This window comes from Solanum pennellii, chromosome 1 (genome assembly GCF_001406875.1).
Source record: "Solanum pennellii chromosome 1, SPENNV200".
Lineage (NCBI taxonomy): Eukaryota > Viridiplantae > Streptophyta > Magnoliopsida > Solanales > Solanaceae > Solanum > Solanum pennellii.
Window position 1 is genome coordinate 1288498 of NC_028637.1, and position 19557 is coordinate 1308054.

Consider the following 19557-nt stretch of genomic DNA (forward strand, 5'->3'; position numbering starts at 1 on the left):
TTGCCAACGAAAGTAAGGAATGTTTTCTGGGTTGCGTTCGTCAAGCATGGTGCAGGTTACCTCTTTTATGTGATTTGCGAGCTATTGTATAGGAGCGGGAATTTTACTCTATGCATATCCAGAAAATAACGGCTGCAGCTTTTTCTTGTCTACTTTTTATAATATAATTGTGAACGAATCGAAACCTCTTGCCAACTAATGAACACCTTCTTGTCGAGTTTATCAAGCGTGGTGCGTGTTACCTCTCCTATGTGATTTGCAAGCTATTGTATAAAAGCGTGATTTTTATCTTGTGCATACCTAAAAAATAGCAACTAATATTTCTAATAAGATTTTTTCCATACTAAAACTCAACTTTAAACCTTACGCAATAAAACAATCTCATCATTACATCGAATTTAGGTCACTTCCAAACTTAACTTGAGTGGCATCCATTGAAAAGAAAAAATGGCACCAAACTCAAGACAAAAAACCAATCTTTATCTAAACAAAAAACCAATTTAGTAATGCCCACTGTGTTGATTTTCACAAGATTTTAGTATTTTCTTCTTATCCACATTCAATAATATTCACAAAAAAAAGAAACTACACAAATTCACCTAAAAATAGAAATCAACAACAAAAAAAATCAAATCTTGAAAACCCCCTTTTGGATAGAAGAGCAAAAAAAATCAAATCTTGATTTGCCCCTTTTTGTGTAATTGTTGTTTTTAGATAAAAGAGAAAAAAAAATCAAATCTTGAAAACCCCTTTTTTGTTCTAATGGGTAAAGGAGGTAGTGATGAAAATATGGCTGCTTGGCTTCTTGGTGTTAACACCCTCAAGATTCAGCCTTTCAATCTCCCTGCTTTGGGTATTTTTTTTTTTAAATCTACTCTTTGTTGAACTTATAGTTGTTGTAATTGTTAATTTTATCGTAAAGTCTGTGTATACTTTATCCTTGTTAGACCTCACTGTGTATGTTATTGTTGTTGTAATGATGAATTTTGTTTCAAAGATTTGACTTTGGGAGCTTAGAGTTGAGTTTTTAGTTCTCTTTGATTAGATGTTTTGGTTAGGTTGGGCGAGTTGAGTTATGACCCGTATTATTTAATGGGTCAAACCCCATTTTGATGGGATGGAGTTTATTTGTTTCTATAACGATCTCAAGTTAATATTTAATTATAACGGTTTCGTAATCAAATTTTGAGTTCCAGTATGTCTTGAGTATAGCTCCCTTGTTTGATAATTTGACCAAATATAGCTCCTATATTATGCTTTCTATAGTAATGTTATCAAAAGCAAAAAGCGTAGAAAAACTTAAAAAGATTTATTGGGGGCTTTAAGTGCAAAGGCAGATAAAGTGTGAGCTTTATTGTGAAAGGCGCAAAGGGAGAAACAAATGCAAATATATACGTTTAGTCTAGGAATAATTATTATAAACATGAATGACAAATATATAAACAAAGAAATTGAATAAACTTTAAAGTGAAATGTCATTTGTGTACCGTCGACTCTTTAGGAGAGGCTCTCTTGAAAAAAAAAGTATGTCTTGGAATCTTGATGACGATACTGAAGTGCTCAACATATTTTGAGCCTCGTTTCATAAAGACACATCGTGAATACTGTGGGATCAGAATGAATTTTAGTTTAAATTTTACTGGTTTTATCCTGTTTAAGCACTAGTGTTTACGTACGGATTCTGGTTTGAATTATTCTGGTTAAGGACACGGGGACTAACATTTGTTACTTCATAGGACCCCATGATGTTAGAGTTAGGATGAAGGCTGTCGGTATTTGTGGAAGTGATGTTCATTACCTCAAGGTAAAAGCTTTCTTCTGATTCTCTATTTTGATTGCTCGTCTTCATGGTCTATAATTCTTGTCGGGATTTAGTGTTGGTGTGTGTGGTGTGGTCGTTTCCATTGACTCTACAATGATGACATTTGATTGTGGTGTATAGAGACCTAGCGAAACTAGCTTGTTGGGACTTCCATTTTTCAAATGTAAAAATTTATGTTATATGGATCCAAACGCTATTATGCTTCTGGTATCAGTACGATCACCATCAATCTCTTTAGAATGTTTTATTGTGTTCTGAAAGGTTAATGTGAAATGCCCATACCTATATCATATACATGTTTGCTATGTTGCTCAAACTCTCAGAAAATGTTGTCGCACTCGTGTTGGTATTTTTGGAGGATCCTACATGCACCCAACGTCATTTTTGAGGATTCCTAGTAATGTAGCTTCTTGCGAAGCAAAATGAAGTATCTTTGTAACACGGGCGAAGTTCTGTTACATTTTCTTCGGCTACTTTGTACATTGATTCTTGTCAAACAAAGAAGTAGGTTGGAGGTTCGAAGCGTTGTTGAGGACAATGGCAATGCACATACTCTGGCGGGTTGCTATACTCGATGAATTCATGTCTTCCTTCATTCAATAACATATTATCGTAATGTGAATAGAGTCTCAAACTTGAGAAAAATCAGTTAAGCTTCTAATTGGAAATAAATATTTTGAACTTCAGACCATGAGGTGTGCGGATTTTGTGGTTAAAGAACCAATGGTGATTGGGCATGAATGTGCCGGGATCATAGAGGAAGTTGGCGGTGAAGTCAAGACATTGGTTCCTGGAGATCGTGTAGCACTAGAGCCCGGAATTAGTTGTTGGAGATGTAATCTTTGCAAAGAAGGGCGATATAATCTCTGCCCCGAGATGAAGTTCTTTGCTACTCCCCCTGTTCATGGTTCTCTGGCGAATCAGGTAAAAAGCTTCCCTACTTCTATTAATTTTCTCACTATTCGAAAATTTTCCCTACGTTGATTTCATATATTATACAAAGGCACTCATGGCATAAGTCATGCGACATGATGGAGTATATCTGTCAGTAGTTCTTAAAAATCTTGTACCTTTTGGACTTTAATATATTACATAAACGATAGACTTGACATTGAGCTCGTTCTTCCCTCAGAATAAGCCTGTTAGTGTACTCCGAATAAGTTTTGACTGTACGAAAAGCGAAACAACTGATTTCTTTTTGATCACCAACAGGTAGTCCACCCTGCAGACCTATGTTTCAAGCTCCCGGATGATATAAGTTTAGAGGAGGGAGCAATGTGTGAGCCACTTAGTGTTGGTGTTCATGCCTGTCGGCGTGCAAATGTTGGTCCCGAGACAAACATATTAGTGCTGGGAGCTGGACCCATTGGGCTTGTCACACTGCTTGCTGCTCGTGCTTTTGGTGCCCCAAGAATTGTTATTGTGGATGTAGATGACTATCGTCTTTCTGTTGCAAAGAAGTTAGGAGCAGACGACATCGTCAAGGTTTCAATCAATATTCAGGTGAGTATCCAAATTTCAAAGTTGTCGCTGTTAATCTCCCATGTTTCATGTGCACTCTCGAGACTGAATACATGAGTTGCTTTCATGTATGATTACTATCTTTGTCCGTTCTAACAATAAGTCTCAAAAGCTATTTTGTCTCATTAAAATAACTTTAATAGCGAGTAAAGTTCAGTGACCATTACATGGAATTCGCCTGTGAATACAAAAACATCAAAGTTGAAGATGTCGCTGATTTTCTTCCCGTTTTCCTATGTGATACTTTTGAACAGGATGTAGCTACAGATATAGAAAACATTCAGAAAGCAATGGGAGGTGGAATCGACGTGAGTTTTGACTGTGCAGGCTTTAACAAAACTATGTCGACCGCCCTTGGTGCAACTCGTCCAGGTGGCAAAGTTTGCTTGGTTGGAATGGGACATCATGAGATGACCGTTCCTCTCACTCCAGCTGCTGCAAGGTACAACAATATTGCTTATATCTATGATACTCGGACTCTTCAAAAATTTCACTAAAGTGTGTATCAGATCGTCTAAAATAGTGCATTTTTAAGGATCCAACACGAATGCAACTTTCAGAGTCCGAGTAATAAAGGCTTATATAGATCTTCTCCTGACTAAATCTTTTGTTACTCTTCACTAACAATAAGCTTACGGTTTGCATGTTTATATATCCTTCTTTCCATTATATAATTTTCGGGCAAATTGTGCTTAGGGAGGCCGATGTCATCGGCTTATGTCTATACTTAGAATGCATTGCCTCGTATATCTCGAGTTCTTGAGAAGTGGAAGGTTAGATATGAAACCTTCTAAGTTAGAGTCGACTATCTGAATCCTCATTGACCATGTTCGTCGTCATATAGAATAGCAAAAATAATAATAAAAGAAAGTACTAGAAAATCTCTATATTTTCTTGTTGGTATTGCTCATATTGATCGTTTTCCGAGACGGAGTCGGGGGTCTACGGTAACAAACCCTTCTACTCTACAAATGTAGTGGTAAGCCCTTTGTACACCCTACCTTCTCTAGACTCCACTTATGGGAGTATACTGAGTACGTTGTTGATGTTTGTTTTCCCGATTAAACTTTTGTTACTCTCACACTAATATTCGGGGCGAAATGTGTTCAGGGAGGTCGACGTCATCGGCATATTTCGCTACAAGAATACATGGCCATTGTGTCTTGAGTTCTTAAGAAGTGGTAAGATTGATGTGAAACCTTTGATCACACACAGGTTTGGATTCTCTCAAAAAGAAGTTGAAGAAGCTTTTGAAACAAGTGCTCGTGGTGGTGATGCTATTAAAGTCATGTTTAATTTGTAAAAAAAAAAATACTTTTTAAATTTGAGAAAATAAGTTTTTTTACCAAATATGTTTGAAAAATGTATATCTAAAAAAAAAATGTTTTTTTAATGCTTTTGAAAACTACTATGTATCATATATTATTATAAGAGGGAATCAAAAAAGTTAAAAGTTAAATTACGATTTTATCCTTATTATAAATTAAAATATTATAAAAATATTTAACTATTTAATTTAAATATTAAGTTACATTACTTTAATAGAAATGTTAATGACTTTTGCACTTCTTTGGAATAGTTCTTAATCAAAATATTTAATTTAATTTATTTTCTTGAAATATTTACCCTTTAAATAGATACATGTATATGGTTTATCTTCTAAATTAATTTATGTTCTTAATTAATATTTGTCTTTAATTTTTGTAACACTTGACCTTTCAACTTTGTAAGTAAATTTTCATATTTCAAAGCTATATTTTTTCCTATAAATACAATCTTTTAACATTATTTTTATAGAAAGATTTATATGTGATACAATTTTTGTGTTTGGAAGACTAGAGAAGCTTTATTCAAGTGAAGAAAATTTCAAGGCAAGAGGATTTGTGTCAAGATTACAAGGCATAATGTGATTCTACTAAAGTATCGAAGCTTGATGTATTTGTTTTTTTTTTACTAATTTATCGAGATTGAAACTATGGTAAGACCCCTCCATTTATGTAGTTAAATATCACTTCCATTAACTTGTTTTCCAAATATTTTAATTTTTTATGGTCAAAAGTTGAATGTTTATTACTATAACTTTGTTTCAATTTGCATTATCAAGAAAAAACAGAAAAAAGATCGTCTTCGAATTTTTCTATTTTTCGTTGGTTGCGTTATGCTAACTTGCTCCTATATATGATACTTTTTCTTTGTATTTGTAATTTTGTTTTAAGAATATATTTGATTGAAGGGTGTATTTTTTGCTTTAGAAAATGAGACAAATACAATCATAAAAATAGTGTATAAGACATGCAAAACAATTAATGCCTACAAGAAATTCTAATTTCAAATTATTAATAATTACATTTTTGCATTTTAAATTTTAAATATTTGTAAAGAATCATTCTTACATGTGCTTCCGGATAAAATCTATAGTTTTTCGACAATTTTCATTAAAATTATCATGAGATCCAAATCCCAAAGTCAAAAAATGATACACCAAAATGCTTAAGAAGTTAGAAGATCTTTTATCCTTTGACCAAATATTGCTCCTAATAATTTTTTAACAAAAAAATGTAAAATATATTTTAACAAACTTTTAATTGTAATATTGTCATTTTGACTCTCCATTAAATTAAATTCTGATTAATTTAATTAAATATTAATATTTTATTTGTATAATTACAAAATTTAAATACCAATCATTGCACTTTAAATCTTAGTTATTTCCTTCTAATAAGTTTTTTATTTATAAATTTGAATTACTTAATTGCATTCTACTTAATGAGAAGGAGAATTTCATCTTTTACTAATTAATGTCAAACATTTTATCTTTTTTAAATGTATAAATATTAATTTAATTTTAACATTTTTATGAGACAAAAAAGACATTTTAAGAAAGTTAATCATAAGATAGTGTGCCTTCATTTTTGTTTTTGCTACTTTATTTTATCTTTAAAATAAATATATAATTTCTATATCAAAATTATAATAAAGGGAGGGCTAAATGTAAAAAAAATTCTTCAAGTTAACTATACATTACAAACATTATTTTAAAAATTAAATTGTTTATCATTTTATAAACGTGCAACGCACGTGCCCATATACTATACTAGTATTATTATAAGTGGAAAGCTCCTAATCTCAAACTTGAATTGCCATTTTACCCTTATTTTACTTCTAAAATAAATTAATATTAATATCTATTTAATTAATTAAATATTAAGTAAANTAATATAAAAAATGGTGAAATGAAGTAGATGGTTAACTTATTTCTGTTATTATGCCGCATATGATTTATGTGTTTATTTATTTAATTTTATACAAGTTTAAATGTTTATTTATTTAATTTTATACAAGTTTAAATGTTTGTTTGTGCATACTAAAAATTAAAAGACATAAATATGAAACGAGATTAAATTAAAAGATATATTTATATACTTTTCAATTATTTTTGTATTCAAAGTGTGAATATAGAAATTTCAAAGTCAAGGTCACATCTACTTTTTCCATTTAAGTTTGATGTTTATGTCCACTATTAGTTGGAGTGTATTAAGGGGGAGAAAATATCATAAATGTTAAAAATAAGCACTTTAGTCTTCATCAAATAGTTAAAAGGAAAAAAGAATTTAAATATATTTGAATTTCGATTGAAATTTCTGTAAGAATATCGAATTTTAGCGAGGATCTTTTGCTTTACTTTTTTGAACTATTTAATAATGTATTTTAAATGTATATATGTGTTCACGTGAATATCATAAATATTGCATCATTATAAATAATAATGTGTCCATGTGAGCGTATATATACCTTTAAATTACACTATTAGATAGTGCATGGATAAAAGGTTATTCATAAAGTTTAGTATCGTAATAAAAATTTCAGCCAAAGTTAAAATATTTTACTTTTTTTCAATAATTAAACAATTTTTTCTGTTACATTATGATTAAAGGTGAAAAAAAGGACTTAACATGTCCATTTTTGCTAGAGTTGACATATCAAGAATGTAAATTGAATGATGTTTAAATTTTAAAATCTCCTTTCTCACTTGAAAAATAAAAATAATTTTATTTCTACTTTATAAATAAAGGATCATGGTCAAATGCCTACACACATCCAATTTTTACATTCTTAGATTTGTTGATTCCGGCTAATAGAAACACTTAACTTCTGAACGATCAAGTCATAATGAGATTACAAATCGATATTTTTTTAATCGTGTCTCGTGTGAAACGCTTGGCATGAAAGGAGAAATATATAAAAATCCGCATCGAAGAGGAATAGAGCAGCCGCTACACTTCCTTACCAGATCTCGCTTTCCTTTTTTTTTTCTCCTCCTCCCATCACAACCTAACAAAAAGAATATCTTCAAATATTCAATAAAGACTAAAAGTGCTCAATTTTGTCAAACTTAAGGACTAAACTAATAAAAAGATAAAGCTAAGGGTGTACTTTGAACCTACACCTAAATATAAAGGACCATTTTTGTTATTTAATAGAAGTTGACTCTGAAGTTTTCATATATATATCTCATCACATAAAACTAACACCACATATTAACAAAACACAAATTAATTTTAATTTATGTTCTTGATTTGTTCAAACTTCAAAACAATTCATATTTTCTCTTGCAATGTCTAATTTTGTTAATTATTTTCTTGTAATATCTCTTCTTTTTTCCTTATCATCACACAATTTAGCTCAAAATAATGGTAGAATAGCTACTAGTAGTTCTATTAGTGCAACAAATGACAATACCCCATGGCTTTCACCATCTAATGATTTTGCATTTGGTTTCAAAAAAATTGAAGAACATAAAAATGAGTTCTTGCTTTGTATATGGTATGCAAAAATTCAAGAAAAAACTATAGTTTGGCATGCTAATATAAGTGATTTAGTGCCACAAGGATCAAGATTGAATCTTGATTCTCAAAGAGGTTTAATACTTAATGATCCTCAAGGGAATACTCTTTGGAGAAGTAATTTGCTTCTTGGTAATATTGATTATGGATTGATGAATGATAATGGGAATTTTGTTGTAATGGGAAGTGATTCTAGTGATCCATTGTGGGAAAGTTTTAGAAATCCAACTAATACTTTGTTGCCAAATCAAACATTGGAAAGAGGAGGCTTCCTTGTTTCTCAAAAGTCACAAGCTAAGTTCACTCAAGGTATGTACGCGTTTGAATTGTCGTATCTATCGTACATCCTATCCTCCCCAGACCCCACTTGTCAGATTACACTGAGTATGTTGTTGTTTTACGCCGTTTGAATTGCGTGACCATCTCATCTGATTGTTTGATTATGTTATGTTTCTAACATGATATATGTATTCTCTTTTCTTTTTTTTTTGGAGTTGTGGAAGTTGTTTTGTTGTTGGAATCAATTTTTTTTTTGAAGTAGATTATGAGGGTTCATCAATAATTGACTAGTTCTAGTCATGGTAGTGCATTTTTTCTTTGTGTCCTATGCTTTTTAGAACGTCACGTAGGATACACAATTGCCATGTAGGACGCCATGTAGGACGAGTGTGTCTGTTTGTTAAGTTTTATAAGAGTTTAAGTGTCTTACTTGTGCATAGTCAAAGTTAGAGGCTATAGATGTCTGTTGAGCCAAGTTAAATGACACGTTTATGTGTCTATGTATGGAGTAGTGAGGATTCATACAACTGACACCAAATTGTATGGAATTGAAGCGTAGTTGTTATTGTTATGTCTTAACACGCACTCTCACGTGTGGTTTGATTCTTTTCCATGAGCCAAATGGTCAACTGTTAGAGCTGAGAGTATGGTTTTGATGATTTAATTATATTATGTCTCGACAGGTAGATTTTATCTTCGGATGCTTGATAATGGAAATTTGGTGCTTGTTACACAAAGTGTGCCTTCCAATACAGATTATGATGATGAGTACTATAACACTCAAACTTTTGACTCAACAAATGCAATCAATTCTGGGGATAAGTTGGTGTTCGGAGAGAATGGCGTGTTGTATGTATTGAAGCGAAACAATGAAACACAAATTCTTACTCCACGATCTAGCCCTTCAGCTTCGGACAACTATCATCGTGTGACGCTTAACTTTGATGGTGTTCTTAGTCATTATTATCATTCAAAGACTTCAAATGACAGTGGTTGGAATGTTCTGTGGTCTCAACCGGATAATATATGCATCGAAATTAGAGGAAACAATGGACCTGGTTCTTGTGGTTACAACAATGTATGCACTCTTGGTACAAACGATAGACCAGTTTGTAACTGTCCGGAAGGATATTCGTTGGTTGATCCGAATGATGCTTATGGTGACTGCAAACCAGATTTTTCGATAAGTTGTGATGAAGTTGGGAGGGGTTCACCTGATGATATATACAATTTAACCACGATTCGTGATATTGATTGGCCGCTCTCTGACTTTCAGCAAATTAGCCCTTCAACTGAACAAGACTGCAAAAATGCTTGTTTGAATGATTGTTTTTGTGCTGTTGCCATTTACAGAAGCAATAGTTGCTGGAAAAAGAAACTGCCCTTGTCGAACGGGAGAAGAGATACCAGTTTGAACGCGAAAGCTTTTATCAAGTTACGGAAAGATGGTGTTCTAAGTCCTCGAAGTCCTCCAAGTCCCGGCCTTCCAATTCCGGAATCACATCAAAAGCAGAGTTGGCGGATTTGGACAATCTTGGCGTCCTCGCTCTTAGGTAGCTCCGTTTTTGTAAATGTTCTGCTCATTGGTGTATTCTGTTGGGCATTCTTCCACATTTATAAGAAGAAAGTGAACGGATTTCACCCTACAAGTCACGTGACGGACTCTGTCTGTCATAGTTTTACGTATAAAGAACTTGTAGTAGCCACGAAAGAGTTCAACGAAGAGCTAGGCAGGGGTGCATTTGGGATTGTTTATAAAGGGGTAATGTCTATCGGTTCAAGAAACGTAGTCGCTATAAAGAAGCTCGATAGAGTGGCTCGTGAGGCAGAGAAAGATTTCATGACAGAAGTAAATGTGATTAGTCAGACTCATCACAAGAATTTGGTCCGCCTGATTGGATATTGTAACGAGGGAGATCATCGTTTGTTGGTCTACGAGTATATGAGTAATGGCACTCTTGCAAGTTTCATTTTCGGTGATCTGAAACCTACTTGGAGTCAGAGGACAAGTATCGCGATGGGGATTGCAAGGGGACTTGCATACCTCCACGAAGAATGCAGTACACAGATTATCCATTGTGATATAAAGCCTCAGAACATTCTCCTTGATGACTATCACGTTGCTCGAATATCAGATTTTGGATTGTCTAAACTGTTGATGATCAACCAGAGTCGAACGGATACTAATATTAGAGGAACAAGAGGTTATGTTGCTCCGGAGTGGTTCAGACATAGTCCAGTCACGGTTAAGGTGGACGTTTACAGCTTTGGTATACTTCTACTAGAGATCATAACATGCCGGAAATGTTTGGAGAATGAGGAAAGCTTTGGACTTGAGGCGATTCTCGTGGATTGGGTTCTTGATTGTTTTCAACAAGGAAACTTGGAAGCTTTGGTGAGAAGTGATATCGAGGCCTTGAATGACAAGAAGCAGCTCGAGAGGTTCGTGATGGTTGGTATTTGGTGCATTCAGGAGGATCCGTTAACGAGGCCTACTATGAGGAAGGTCAGTCAAATGCTTGAAGGATCTGTTGAAGTGACAATGCCACCATGTTCATGTAATTTTAGCTTAACTATTTAACATCATAAGCCTCATTTACGCGCGATTTCCTCCTTTATATAGTACTTTCGAGTGGTTTAGTTGTACTATTTTCTTTCATGTTGAATTCTCTTTGATAGTACTAATGATCTGTATTGCTCAGACTCTTCGAAAATGTCATCAGGTGCAGCTCTTGACATTTCCATCTGCATTTACTAGCGAAGAATTGTAATTGAGACATTTACAAGCAGTTTTTGGGCATTTCTTTTAAATATAACAAAGAAAATCTATTGGGAACAGTTTCTCTACCCAAGGTAGGGTTAAGTCAAGGGGCGAACCTAGAGTATGCCGAAGGGTTCACCCGAACCCCCTCGGTAAAAAATTACGTTGTCATTTTAATTTTTATGTTTATATATTGATTTTGAACCTCCTGAATATAAGATTAGAGGTCGGCTTAGTAGTTTAGGGGTTCAAACCACTATTCTATTTTTTTTCAAATTCCCTTAATGAAAATCCTGAATCCGCCACTAATTAAGTCTGCATACACATCACTTTTTCCCGAACCCTACTTGTGGGGTACACAAGGTATAATTTTTTTTGTTGTTGTTGTAATCGAAAAATCTCCCATTGGTTAGTTGACTCAACCCCAGTGGGCCCACAGGTTTGAATATTTTCAGGTGTACGGCGATAATGATTTTTAGGCATTTAATAAGAGATCTTGAGTTCGAGGGATAAACTCGTAACATAAGAGCGTTTCTCCTTCAGGTATGTCCTATGTAGTGCAAATTCAAATTAGTCGGACCATTTCAGAAACCAAATAGTTAAACCAATAAAATTTAGATACATAAATCCATAGATGGCTATTGCCTATTAGCTGGTTTCAATGAACCAAGTCAATTTTTTTTTTCTTTTTGAAAAAAAAAAGTGACATTAATTAACTTTATTTGATTGTTCTAGATGTAGCTTGGAAATCCAAATTATTTTAATTTATATGTTACTATCCACAGTAAAAAATCTGTGGACTATTCTTTCCCATTATCTGATTTTTTTGACTAAAAAGTTTAAATAATGTCTTTTCAAGGCTATTGCCAAACTCTTTTTTGAAATATCAAAAAAAAAAAAATCATTTTTCTCGAATTTAATTTTTGCTCATATATTTTTTAATTCTACAAATAAAATATTATATTTCGTTTAACGTTTGTAATTATTTATTTTTTTAGAATACTATTCACATAAAATTTTCAATTTTCTTTTTAAAAAAATCGCGATCTAAAAATTCATAAGTTATCAGAGAAATAAAAAGAGAACCGTTTACTAAATGATTTTCTTAATTACAACTTACAAGTGGATAATTTTCTGTTAATTACTTAATTAAGTTCCTTGTAGACTGATAATACCTATGTTGTCATTTAAGATTTTGGTTCTTAAAATTCAAAATCACCAATCATTTAATATTAGTGTTTAAAGTGTAAAAGTATTGACTCTCCAATTATTGAATTCCACTTGTGAATTCAACATTTTTTCTTCAATTAAAAAGACTATAAAGTGTGTTTGACTAAGTTTATAAACCGATCAACTAAGCTTATAAACCTTCTTTTTTTTTAATCTTATCTAATCATTCAGAGTCTGTTTGAATTAGCTGATTAAAACATCAAATGTCGATAAACACTTCTAGGTGTACGAGGTAGAAGTATCGAAACTGATATTAAACAGTTACGTGTTTCATAGAAAGATTATGCATTAACTTGATCTATGTCCTCCAACTTTGAATGTATACAAGCAAGACTGTTAAACTTGTATAAAGTTGAACAACCAGTTCGTACGTGACATAATACACATAGAATGTCTATCTGATAACACGTAAAGCTTATCAACTATTTACGATAAGCTAATCCAAACGAACTCTATTTAAAGTAGTTTACTTATGATGTCTCAAAAACACAACAAAATGGCTAAAGTGAGTTTATTACTTTCTCATTTCTTACTAAACTTATTGATTCTTAGTCCAAATTTTGCATTTTCTCAAACTAAAAATGATGTGAAAATTGGATCATCACTCATTGCTGGTGATGATAAAACATCTCCATGGATTTCTCCAAATGAAGATTTTGCATTTGGATTCCAACAACTAGGTGATGAAAATCAATTCATAGTATCAATATGGTACAACAAAATACCCGAAAAAACAATAATATGGTATGCAAATGGTGACAATCCATGTCCTAAAGGATCAAGAATCGAGCTTCTTGCTGATCGCGGACTAGTCCTTACTAGTCCACAGCAAGACGAGGCATCGATATCTGATCCTTTGATAGGTATAGTTGCTTATGGTACTATGAAAGATACCGGTAATTTCGTGCTTGTAAACAGACATTCTGATAGTTTATGGCAAAGTTTCAATCAAACTAAAGACACAATCTTGCCAACTCAAGAATTTAGAGAAGGATTCAAGATTTCATCTCGTCGTTCTGAGACAAGTTTTTCGAAAGGGAGGTTCTTGTTAAGGATGTTTCAAAATGGTAACATTGGAATTGCTAGTTTGAACTTGCCTAGTGAGTATATAAATGAGAATTTTTACTTGATTCGAAGCATCGATCAGTTGAATGCAACGAATTATGTGATGAAGTTCAATGAATCAGGTTATATTTTGTTGTTAGTGAATAACAGTCAAGAGTTTGTTCTTTCACAAGGTGAGATTGGATCATCAGCACGGTTTTATCATCGTGCTACGCTCAATTATGATGGCGTGTTTGCTCTGTATCAACGTTTAAAAGACTCGAAAAATGATGTATGGTCTACTGTTTGGTCAGTTCCTGATAATATATGTTATAGTTTTCCTTCAGAGAAAGGTAGTGGTGTTTGTGGATATAACAGAATTTGTAGACTAAGTATAGATAAACGACCAGATTGTCAATGCCCGAGAGCGTTTACACTAGTTGATCCAGAGGATGACTATAGAGGATGTATACCGGACTACGTGCAGGATTGTGGTAACAATCAAGAAGATGCGGGAAGTCAGGTTGAGATGGAAACGATAACAAACATCGATTGGCCCACGAGTGATTATGAGCTACTTCAGCCTTTAGATGAAGAGAAATGTAAGAATGCTTGTTTGAATGATTGTATGTGTGCTGTTTCGATTATTCGTGAGAATAGTTGTTGGAAGAAAAAACTACCACTTTCGAATGGCAGAGTAGATAACAGAGTGAATTCGAAAGCATTCATCAAACGAAAGAAAGGTACTTTTCGAGAAAATACTAACTCTTCAAAGCCTAAAAACAAGAAACAAGAAACTATCATACTTATTGTATCTGTGTTTTTAGGTAGTTCTGTTTTTGTTAACTGTTTGCTTCTTGGAGTACTTTCACTAGGGTTTTTGCTAGTTTATCGTAACAAAAGACTAACATTTGATCGAAATGGAAGTTCTATGGATCAGACATTGAGGTACTTTTCTTACAAAGATCTATCAAAAGCCACGGAGGGGTTCAAGGAAGAACGTGGACGAGGGGCATTTGGGATTGTCTACAAAGGTGTAGTTGATATTGGTAATCCTATCGCGGTGGCTGTAAAGAAATTGGATCGGATAGTACAAGACGGGGATAAGGAATTCAAGACTGAAGTTAATGTGATAGGACAAACTCATCACAAGAATTTAGTCCGTTTAATCGGATTTTGTGATGAAGGTCCTCATAGATTGCTTGTATATGAGTTCTTGAACAATGGTTCATTAGCAAGTTTCCTTTTTGGTGATCTAAAATTGACATGGAACCAAAGGACTCAAGTGGCACTTGGGATAGCAAGAGGGCTATTGTATTTGCACGACGAGTGTATCACACAAATCATTCATTGTGACATCAAACCTCAAAACATACTTCTTGATGATCAATATGAACCAAGAATATCGGATTTTGGATTATCAAAGTTGTTGAGGATGGATCAATCGGAGACTCAAACAGCGATAAGAGGGACAAAAGGATACGTTGCTCCTGAATGGTTTCGAAACATGCCAATCACATTGAAAGTAGATGTGTATAGCTTTGGTGTTTTACTCCTTGAGATCATTTGTTGTAGGAGAAATGTGGACTATGAAGTTGGTGAAGACAAGGCAATTTTAACTTATTGGGCTTATGATTGTTACCAACAAGGCACAATGTATCAACTTGTTCAAAATGATTTAGATGCAATGAGTGATATGAAAAAATTAGAAAAATTTCTAATGGTTGCTATTTGGTGTATTCAAGAAGATCCTTCATTGAGACCTACAATGAAAAAAGTTGTCTTAATGCTTGAAGAAATTGTTGAAGTTCCTAGTCCTCCATGCCCAAATCCTTATAGGAGTGAACATTCTCTTGTAGACGCGGTATAGTAGAAGATTTCATCAGTCTAATGCAAAACGCATGCTACATTCACACTAGTCTGGCGTGGAGGAAATGCCGCACACTAAGGGGATGTAATGTTGATGCAAGCATTAACGGCTCGAGAATCTGTGACTTATAGGTCATACAAGAACTACCAACTTTACTGTTGTTTCGAGTCTCTCCTGAAAATTGATTAGCTCTTTTTTTTTTCTTCTTGTTTGTATTGCTCTAGGGATAATAATTAGTATACTTTGTTGATCATTTTGTTGTATACATGTATATTATTATACTATATAAAAAATCATTTAAAAAATTTATTGATCATTTGATAATTAAACTTAATGAAATCAAATTTATCTATCACATATACAAAACTAGCTCAAAAATCATACATGTCACTAAGATACCTATTCACACCCAAAAAGTTAAAAAGCATTGAAATTGAAATGTATCACATATTCTTTAATTGTATGCATTAGCCTCAGTGAATCATAAGACCTTAGTTATAACAATGTATACAGAATGCCATATATAATCAATGTATACTATATATACACTGATTATACATAAATTGTAGCCAGATTTTGTAGAAGATAAAGATTGGAATTATTTTTTAAAATGGGCCTAATGTATAAGTGCAGAATGGCTATTTGTAAAAAGGATAATTTTATGCTACTATTACGAAAATGCACAAGTACCTCTAGTCTATGATCGAAATTCAGAGACACACATTAACTAAACTAAGGTCATATTACCCCTTAATTTTTTTTTTTGTAATTTTATAAACCTTTTTGGCTTACGTGGAATCCAAATACCTTTCACGTGCCTCAATTGCGTGGAATCACGAAGTGGTTGAATTGAATTTGACTATTAAAAATTATTGAAATAGATATTATAAGAATAAATATTAAACTTGGAGTTATTTGAACTAATTTGGACAATTTTTTTCAGTAAGAATATGTATGTGAAATTTGAATTTTTTAAATAATTTCTGTCAAACTAATATAGGCATGTTATGTGTTGGAATATAGAGTTCATTTACTTAATCATGATTAATTAAAAATATTTTTACTTTATTAAATAATATAATTATGAAAAATTGACTTAATATAAATATTAAATGCTGATATATGTTTTTATCGAAACGTTTTATCGAACTAATATACACCTATTATGTGTTGGAATATAGAGTTCACTTACTTAATCATGATAAATTAAGAAATATTTTTACTTTATTATATAACATAACCATGTAAATTGGCTTGATAATAATATATTAAATGTTGATAAGTTTTTATCAAAATGTTCTATCCGAAAGGGATATTCTTTTAGCTTTTATTTTTTTATTGTTCTTTGGTCAGTGTGGTGAGTAATATTAAATGAATTAATTTTTAAAATAATATAATAATAAAAGCGTTCTTTAATTTAGCTTCAGCTCATATATATATTTTTCAAATTTTAATTGTGCATGCGTAGAGATTTTAACTAGTAAGAAATTGAACAAATCAACAAGCGTCTACGTCTACATGATAATTTGTGCCATATATGTATTATATCACGTCAGACACATGTGTCTACTTGTTCAAATATATACAAGGTTAAGTATCTACTTATTGCACGTTCAAAATTAAAGATCATAAATCTAGAAGAAAATTAAATTAAAGAGCATATTTATCTGCTATACCTTTTAAAATTGACAGCTTAATAATTTGTCAATATATGATTTTATTAATTTTTTTTTAAAAAAAAATTCAAACCAAAAATAATTTGATTAGATTCCAGAAAATCTAATCACATCATATATAGTTGGTGCCCCAAAATTTTTATGCCTAGATATAGAAATACTGGTCCATTTATTTTTTTATTTACTACATTAAACTAATTAAATTATATTTTATAATGAAAAATGTTTTTTAAAAAAAATACAACGTATAAAATGGGGATGAGATTTATGAACTCGTTATATAATTCAAAATCGAACTTGACATAGTGTTAAAGTTAGATTCATTCGATGTGAACCTTCAGATTGATTGAGAGGGTGGCCTAGTGGCTAGAGGTGAAAATAACTCCGGTCTATGAATATATACGCGTTAGTTAAAAAAAAAATCTCACCTTATACGAGTTGAATAATTTTCTTTCGTTTAAGCTAGCATTTATGTGAATTAAAAGCAAAATCTAATTTGACAAAAGAATTACTTAATTTTATATATCTGAATATCACGATAATTACTAAATTAATTTTTATTACTCAAATATTATTTGACATTGTATTTAACAAGTCAGATTATATATCGAACCCTAAGTATACTTTTTTCTCCGCAAATGAATCTTTTTAAAATATCAATAGATATTATTTTTTAAAATAAAAGAAAGTACTTAGTAAACACTATATTTCAATGTTAATGAAATTGTAACAATTTTTTTAAATTTTTTTTTTATAATTTTATATTTGTTTGTATCGTGTTAATTATTTTATAAGTAAATAATATAAAGAAAAACAGAAAATAAAATTCAAATTATTAGGAATAGATAGAGCTATTTAATGATAAATAAATATGCACACATTCACTTATAGAAAATGGGATTTCTATGAATAATAAAATTGTTTCATTATTATCATTAAAATCGATCTTCGTACTATTTATTATTATGAAAATTTAAAATAGTATTTATTGTCAGAGGCGAATCTTTCCTATGATGTAGTAATAATATCTCTCTTTTTAATATTACAAAATTAAATTTAAGTTAGAATTAGAAAATCTATTCATACACGACTTTGAATATCAAACCAAAATAAAACACAAATCAATAAATTATCAAATATCAAAATCCAACCAAACATATACTCCAACAAAAAGATTTGAAAAAAAATTACATGTCAAATATAGGTAAAATTATTATATTATTTATGAGTTTAAGTAAATTCAATAACTTTACTCTAATATGGTATTTTATTACTATGAAATTACTTATATATTATATATTAATTTAGAATTATTGTCAGGAAGTTAGATTTTAGAAATTCTAAATTTTAAATTCATAATTGTTATTACAAAAAAGAATCCACACGATTGATTAAACACCACCACATATTTGTTGGGTGACACCAATACCATAGGTACAAGGCTCTCGAGGGATTGAGATATTTCAAATCGAAATCCTGTTTAAATAAATGTGAAATTTATTCGATAAATTGAAATCCTGTTTAAATAAACGTGAAATTTATTCGATAAACTATGTCATTTATTCTAACTGGTCCCAATTCCAAAAAGAAACCTCTAGACATTCACCAAATCTATTCTTGGCCTTTAAGAATATAGCCAAAAATATTTCTTTTTTAACTTCAAATAAAAAATATGTCACATGTAAAATATTACAAGAAAAAAAAAAACTTTATGATTTGTTACTATATCTACCTAAACTCAGCATGTGGATCTAAATCTATGCAAAGATTTTTTTGCTCAATAATTGCTGCCCGAATATTATCGTACTTGTAAAAAATAACTGGTTTAAAATAATTATAACTTTTTAAAATTAAATACTTTTCACTTTCTTCTTTACTCAATAAAACATGAAGACAATCAATACGGTGGAAAAGAATGTACATTAAATTTGATCAAATTATCTTTTTAGTTAATTTTCTCAAAAGTCGTATAAAAAAAATATGACAAATAAATCTAATCAAATTGAAGGAAATATCTCTATCTTAACGCATGATGGCATGGATAAATGTTGTATTGATCAAAAAGTTATCTGGATAATTAATTTGAAACGAAAGTACATGTAGCATCGCTTGACTATTACCCCCATTAAGGGTTTAACTTCAACCTATCAAATATTTAAATTAATGAGATAATTAGTATTACAAAAAATTAAGTGTGTATAAAATAAAGCTCGATAAATTTAAAAAGTAATTGTGGTACTTACATGTAGGCATCATGTAATAAGGACAAATAGCATGTGGTGTCCATTACACTATTATATTAATTAGTGACGATGTAATTTTTAACTGAAAAATATAATTTCTATATTAAAATCTATCTTTTGAATAAAATTAATATTTCGTCACTGAATATATATAAATTGATGGCAAAAACAATTTTGTAATCGAAAACCATCATCTCTTCATTGAAAAAATAAATATTATTCTTTCAAACTAAATAAAATTGGCACTATAAATTGTGATTATTATAT

General features: G+C 31.4%; 3 protein-coding genes across 5 annotated transcripts; all 3 read left to right on the top strand.

Moving 5' to 3' along the window:
• The first annotated feature begins 466 nt into the window (after positions 1–466).
• Positions 467–5385, top strand: LOC107007808 (sorbitol dehydrogenase). 3 transcript variants are annotated; one of them, XM_015206602.2, is made up of 7 exons: positions 467–853; positions 1737–1804; positions 2510–2746; positions 3035–3325; positions 3598–3785; positions 4454–4524; positions 5178–5385. In XM_015206602.2, exons 1-7 carry the CDS (start codon positions 763–765, stop codon positions 5180–5182), a joined length of 951 nt encoding a protein of 316 aa, XP_015062088.1. In that variant the 5' UTR covers positions 467–762; the 3' UTR covers positions 5183–5385. The 3 variants fall into 3 exon arrangements, with proteins under 3 accessions (XP_015062088.1, XP_015062086.1, XP_015062085.1); XM_015206600.2 differs by having other exon boundaries at positions 5183–5385; XM_015206599.2 differs by lacking the exon at positions 5178–5385 and having other exon boundaries at positions 4454–4743.
• A 2516-nt stretch (positions 5386–7901) lies between these two features.
• Positions 7902–11302, top strand: LOC107009535 (G-type lectin S-receptor-like serine/threonine-protein kinase RLK1). Its single transcript, XM_027914083.1, has 2 exons — positions 7902–8496; positions 9150–11302. Exons 1-2 carry the CDS (start codon positions 7959–7961, stop codon positions 11045–11047), a joined length of 2436 nt encoding a protein of 811 aa, XP_027769884.1. The 5' UTR covers positions 7902–7958; the 3' UTR covers positions 11048–11302.
• Positions 11303–12929: 1627 nt separating this feature from the next.
• On the top strand, positions 12930–15556 carry LOC107016425 (G-type lectin S-receptor-like serine/threonine-protein kinase LECRK3). The gene has a single exon (XM_027914064.1). The coding sequence runs from the start codon at positions 12930–12932 to the stop codon at positions 15369–15371; it is 2442 nt and encodes an 813-aa protein (XP_027769865.1). The 3' UTR covers positions 15372–15556.
• The last annotated feature ends 4001 nt before the right edge of the window (positions 15557–19557 follow it).

What these genes read in the sequence shown, in the direction of transcription:
- LOC107007808 (XM_015206599.2), top strand. Translation starts at nt 763, where the DNA reads ATGGGTAAAGGAGGTAGTGATGAAAATATGGCTGCTTGGCTTCTTGGT. An exon ending in AGGTTTCAATCAATATTCAG is followed by an intron (nt 3,326 to 3,597) that starts GTGAGTATCCAA and finishes ACTTTTGAACAG; the next exon opens with GATGTAGCTACAGATATAGA. An exon ending in CTCACTCCAGCTGCTGCAAG is followed by an intron (nt 3,786 to 4,453) that starts GTACAACAATAT and finishes AAATGTGTTCAG; the next exon opens with GGAGGTCGACGTCATCGGCA.
- LOC107009535 (XM_027914083.1), top strand. Translation starts at nt 7,959, where the DNA reads ATGTCTAATTTTGTTAATTATTTTCTTGTAATATCTCTTCTTTTTTCC. An exon ending in ACAAGCTAAGTTCACTCAAG is followed by an intron (nt 8,497 to 9,149) that starts GTATGTACGCGT and finishes ATGTCTCGACAG; the next exon opens with GTAGATTTTATCTTCGGATG.
- LOC107016425 (XM_027914064.1), top strand. Translation starts at nt 12,930, where the DNA reads ATGATGTCTCAAAAACACAACAAAATGGCTAAAGTGAGTTTATTACTT.